Source organism: Buceros rhinoceros, unplaced genomic scaffold (genome assembly GCF_000710305.1).
Source record: "Buceros rhinoceros silvestris isolate BGI_N320 unplaced genomic scaffold, ASM71030v1 scaffold12158, whole genome shotgun sequence".
Lineage (NCBI taxonomy): Eukaryota > Metazoa > Chordata > Aves > Bucerotiformes > Bucerotidae > Buceros > Buceros rhinoceros.
The window spans coordinates 4443-10575 of NW_010425144.1; the positions used below are offsets into that span (position 1 = coordinate 4443).

The following is a 6133-nucleotide window of genomic DNA, read 5'->3' on the forward strand; positions in this document are numbered from 1 at the left end:
TGGCTATCTGCACCGCTCTCAGCCAGCTGACTTCGCTGCGAAAGCACAGGGTGGGAGAAGATCCCGATTCCAAGGCAGAATCTTCCCAGTATCAGCATTTGCTCAGCTTGTTTCAGGCTGAGGGCTGCGCTCGCCCAATGCGCCCAACAGCTCTGAGATCATTTGAGCAGCAACGCTCAAAATAGGCTTTAGGCTCAGGGTTCATCCAGACACTTCATCCAGAAGCCAGACTCCTGCAATTCCTGGGAATTCCGAGATCAGCATGAAAACTACAGGATTTTTATTTGCGGTTGTACTAGTGCTGCCCTTTTGCCAAGAAAATCTGCTCTAACCCCGCAAGCTCACCTAGCGATTCTAACAGCCACGCTTGTCTTCCTGCGTTCTCTTCCCACGTAGCACGTGGAGCGATGCGGGGAGACAACAGGCCGCGTTACATAAAAGACAAATGGCGCTGGTGTATCCTGGATTACATCTGCTGCGAGGCATCTGTTAACGTTGTTCACGAGTTGTCAGAAAGTCACTATTTTGGTCCACAGGCACTTTCGTATTCAGAACCATCTTTTCTATGTGCAATTTAAAAATTGCTATGTAATCACCAGGAGCAATTAAGCCATTAAATTTGCGTACAGTCGCTTAAGCACAAGCACGGTGCCAGGCCACGCGTGCATTAAACTACAGCATCTGCATGGTCAAACAGGAGTCACACATCACCGACCCATCACATCGGCCTTGATTAACAACGAGGCGCCACCTCTACACAGGGAGTAGCAAAAATGTTTGCCTTGCGAGTTAGAACTGCTTTGGCAGAAGGCTTGACAAGGTGCTTCCCGGTCCAGACAAGTCCCGGTACTTCTCGCTGCCAGGGGAGAACTCGATGCCCGGCAGCCACTCCTGCGATGCTCTAAGAAGCCGGAGAACAGGGTTACCGGGTCCTGGCACGGCAGCTGCTCACCAAGCTGCCAGTGTGACACCTCCCAGAATGCTGGAGGTCATTCACTCTCTTGTATACCTGGACACTACTCATTTGTATTTATATTTAAATTATCTGTGAGAAGCTAGTTATTACCCTCCGTCTGCCCTTCAGTCAGATCTCTTGGCTTTTCCTCCTACCATGTTAAACCCCATGTCCCTCAAAAACCCTTTGCAAAGTTCTCTTGGTGTCCCTTCCTGGCACGAGACAGCAGAGAAGCCCTAAGCCAAACCTTTCTAAAGGGTCTTCTGAGATTATACAAAGCTGAATGAGGTCTTCATCTATTACCAATACTAAATTTCCTGTCTCTGGAAGTGGTTTGTCCCCCAAAGCAGCCTAGAGAAGGCAGAAAGTACTTAAGATCTTAATTAAGATGAGAAGATTTAGCAATTAGAGCACAAAAGCAGAACGCAAAAAAAACCCAAGCCAAACCTTTCTAAAGGGTCTTCTGAGATTATACAAAGCTGAATGAGGTCTTCATCTATTACCAATACTAAATTTCCTGTCTCTGGAAGTGGTTTGTCCCCCAAAGCAGCCTAGAGAAGGCAGAAAGTACTTAAGATCTTAATTAAGATGAGAAGATTTAGCAATTAGAGCACAAAAGCAGAACGCAAAAAAAACCCAAGAAGAACCTGACACCTTGGGGCTGTACCGTGAACACCCCACAGACAAGCTCACCACGCACACAACGCGAGTCTGAATGGAAACAAGGCAGCGATTATGTTTCAAGCCGCAGACAGGTTTTTTTTTTTTTTAATCCCAGGCCAACAGGAACTTGTGGTGCATTCCCATGAGCACATACTTGAGATTTCCTTTTGCCTTGCAGAAACAGCACCTGCACCAGGTTTGGTTAGACACGGGGGCGTTTTGACAGGCTCTGACAAACACTGCTCTCCTGTCCAACGGCAAAGCTCGGTGCAAACCTTTCCCATTTTGCAGTTTCTACCCGTGGTTTTAGGATCCTAAAGATGTCAGGAGGCTACTAACACACAAGACAAGGGGGAAAAAAGTGCACGTAAGCAGAATACTCCCACCTGGTACAGAACCCAGGCTTTCCCAGCAACTCCCAGTCTCTGCAGGCAAAAACCAGTTCCAAGATGCCACATGTGAGATGCTGGTTGGTTTGGTTTTTTTCCTATTGCAATGGTCATATTCCTGTATCTGTGAGATATTTCCCCTATGATTGTGTGCAAGACTTGCCCTGAAATTATAACCAGGGATTGAGTATAGGCTCTGTTTCATGGGGAACGACCTGGAGTTCGCTCTCTTGTACAGACACTGCACCAGACAGCAGTGAAAGCACTTCAGGGAGAGGAGACAAAACAAAACAAAACAAAACAAAGAGTACCTCTCACTTCTATAGTGGCGTTGGCTATAGGAGAGTTTGAAAACACAAACACGCACAAGTATTCCCCTGACTCTTCTGCTCTGGGCTTCAAAATCCTGCAGACAGGGAGAGAACACATGAGCCATGGTAAGTACCGTGTTAGCAACCGACATCGAGCAGGCTAGGAATGTATTCCCCTCCTCCCCCCTGCTTTCATCTTTTCACTGGATTTCACAGCTATTAGTTGTTAATTCAAAGTACAATGCACACATGCACCGACTTGAAACAAAGGATGCTGTTTGCCTAGAAAAAGGTGAGCTCTAGCCTGGAAAGTCACTACCAAGTTAGCTGGAGAAGCTGCATTTCATTTAAAAGCAACGAAGGAGCCCGACACCTGTTAATTGTGCAGTACAGTTAGTTTGATGCAAGTCATCGGTGCGTTAGGTAAGTATCACCTCCTGTTGAGGGAGAAAGGGGATTGGTACGGACTGTCCACGCTGCAAAAATCATACATAGCCAACAGGAAAGCGACAGACTGCAAATATAATCAGGGCTGGCGCTGACATCTCATAAGCTGGTTTCTTTTTTCCGTAACAGATATGAGACTGATCCATTAACAGACTCATTTAAATTGAACACTCAGGATGGTGCTAACTTAATGTCCACCAGCTTTTGCTGTCCTTTGAAAAGCTTTTGGAGACAAATCGCTTAAATACTCTACAGGTATGTATTTACCTACAAGAGACCCTTCGACTCAGGAAGTGCACAAGGACGTGATACAGGATTTACATCTCCCCACAGCACAGAATAGAGTTCTCCCTCCCTCCCGTTACCAAAAGGCTTCTTGGCTTTCCCTTTTTATTATTAATTTTTTTAAAACACATTAAGTAAATTGCATGCATATTTAATTACACATGAAAACTGCTTAAGCACACAGGAAAAGCTGCCCAGGTTAAGACGATACTTTGATTCAATTCTTGACCGTGTTCGCAACACTTGCTGTCCAGAGGCACCAGTGAAAGTCTAAAGGTAGTTATAAGGTTAACACGCGTTTCAGATAAGCGATAATATACCAGCTTTTCACAAAGATTTTCTTAAGAGCAGAAAGAACGATCATCTGGGATCAAACATGCAAGCGGTAACAGTGTTTAAAGCGCGGGCTCCTCTGGAAGCAGGCAGCACCCCTGGCCTCTGGTGCCTGCCACCTCGCCGAACAGGACAGCTCCACCCAGCTACTTCCACAACTAAGCTGTTCCAAGACTCTGCGACAGCAAGGGAAGGCAGAGACTACCTGGCCTTCTGGAACAGCATTTACAGCCTTAATAGTTCAATGATCATACTCTGACCGCTGCATTTATCCTCTACAGGCAACGCTCAAAAGGGAGGAAAAAGTCACTGTGATCTTTCAGTTCTACTTAAGCTGCTTTTTAAAGCGTGAAGCTATAGCAGCCTCTACCAGACCACTGTTACCGTGAATCGTTAAAGCAAGTGCAAGGGAATACAGCTGCAAAGCTTTACAGACAGACAAGCACCTGAAACAAGTCTGCTCAGCCAACAGCTCCCCTCAGCCCCACGGTTTTAGGAGAGCCTGGCTTGTTCCAGATGTCGACTCAAGCTGGTTCATTTTCCAAAGTAAGAAGCAGGGATTTTAAGTGAGGTAGTTTAACTTCCACGTTGTGAAGCTTTCTGCATGGTAAACGCTGAGCTTCAATCGGCTAACTACAGTTCATAGCGAACCAACACATCGTGATGACTGAAACACCAAGAACCCAGAACATTTTTCACTTTTTAAAGAAAACAAGCAGAATGCAAACGACTAATCAATCATATTTTAAAAAAAGCTGGAACTAAATAGCCTCTTAACTACAACTGTGTAGACACTGCTTCCAGGACTGGTATTTCTAGATCTTCCTTCTCCAGGCTGTTAAAACCGAAAACAAATTTAAGTCTTTTAGCGAGGAATTTGAAAGGAAAAATCCACCCTAGTGGAACAGATTATAGAGAAGTCAGCCTCGATACTTAGTTCCCTGAATAATAATGGGCAATCTTCAGTGATCTTGATGCAATGTACTTTTTGTAGCACTTAAGCTGGTGCTTTTGAACAAGACCGCTCATCAAGTTAATTGCTAGACAAGCAAGAAGAGCCTTTACAGCTCAGCCCCAGCATTAAATGTTGTACTGGGGGAATAACAGGATGTAATTAGGGAACTACACAAGACTGGTTTTTTAACTGCAAAACTGAACAGGTAATGCAAAGTGAGCCAAAGAAGAAAACAAAAGGAAAAACCTGAACGCATCTTTATCAGAATCAAACACAACCTCCATAATCCCGTGGACAAAACGATGCTTTGCTAAGGCCCTGAAAGCCTTGACTGTTTCTTCATCCTGTGCCAGTAAGCAACAGTAGCATGGTAAGGAGCCCACAGTGTTCCGCTAGAGACAGAAAAAAGCCAGGGGAGTGTGTAGGAACGTTTCCTTGCTTCAGTGCAGAGCCAAGGCACAGCGAGCCAGATGCACTACAATAAGGTGGGCCTTGCCCAGACTGTATTTCACCTCTTTCTGACCTAACAGCCAAGTAAGAGGGTCAGAAGGGGTCTGGTATCTCCAAAGAGGAAGTTACCATCAATGGTTAAGACATTCCTTAAGTAATCTTCATCTTTGCTTAAGACTGAACAGAGATACGTCTTCGCTATCCATCAAGAGAATAACAAAACAGAAGGGGAAAAAAGGCAAGAAAATGACACACACAGAACAGCTCTCTGATGGCGTCACTGAGCCAGCTTCACACATTCTCATCAACTGCACGGCAAGAGAGCCCCGTTTCAGCAAGACAGAAGCCCTCAAAGGATTTCTGCTCGATGCACGCTTCAGTGAAATGGAGAGGTGGTTGTCCATGCTCTGTTCTCCTCCACACCCTTACGGGGACAGTAGAGACAGTGCTGGACCGTGTGCACTGGAACAGGGTAATGCTGAAAGTGTGGATGTACTGACAAATACGAAACAGAAGTGATACAGCTGCAGTGGTTTAGCTGAGATTTGGTATCATTTCACAGCAGCGGGCTGACAGCTCAGTTACACCTCGGACAAGGCCATCGCTCATCTTCCAAGGCTGGAAAATGACTGAAGCGGCTCATTTCAGCAGTGATTTATGTGCTGCGTTTCCCTGCATGATAAAAACCACACAGCTGCAGATCCACCTTCATACAGACATAAGCAAGACAGACTTAGAGGAAAAGGAAACTAGACTGTGTGTCTACATCACACATACTCTAGAGAAGAATTAACAGAGTTTTGATGGAAAAGAGAAGTTTCCAGTATGTTTCTGTTGACATCATCTTTACCTGAGCTAGTCAGGACAGCTGGAGACAACTATATACCCAGAACTGTTCTCCTAACACTACTCACAGATGTACTTTCTGCGGAGCCTCCAACGCAGATCGACTCAATTGGTCTGACTGCTATGAGGCTGACCCAGGGACCCTGGAGTCCCAGCGCCCCACCACCTATTCCAAAGCCACAGCTCCGCCAGGTTTGTCATTCTCCAGTGTAAAACGCAGATTATTCCAAAGACACTTACTTGTATTCTGTAGTGTTTGAAGATTTTCTAGTGCCAGGGATCTCCTCTCCATTCTTCACCCAGTAACTGGCAGAAAGGGGGCTGGGACTTGTGGTGAGGTTACACTGCAATGTGACAGCCGGACCATACAAGTGAATGACTACATCCTCGCTGGCGTTGATCCGGGGCTCTGAAACAAAGGACACGTTAAATAGCAACTAATTTTCACTTGCCAATGGGCCACGCTAGTCAAGAATTCAAAGGGGAATTGGGAAGGGAA

At 45.7% G+C, this 6133-nt stretch overlaps 1 protein-coding gene across 1 annotated transcript in view; it reads right to left on the reverse strand.

Moving 5' to 3' along the window:
• Positions 1-6133, reverse strand: part of LOC104497754 (neuroplastin-like) — a gene marked incomplete at its 3' end in the record, with an annotated part of 13775 nt that overhangs the window by 1781 nt on the left and 5861 nt on the right. Inside the window, exons 4-5 of the mRNA XM_010141036.1 lie at positions 5875-6043; positions 2319-2413 (exon numbers count right to left, since the gene is read on the reverse strand). Coding sequence (XP_010139338.1) covers positions 2319-2413; positions 5875-6043 — 264 coding nt within the window. The remainder of the gene's footprint in view (positions 1-2318; positions 2414-5874; positions 6044-6133) is intronic.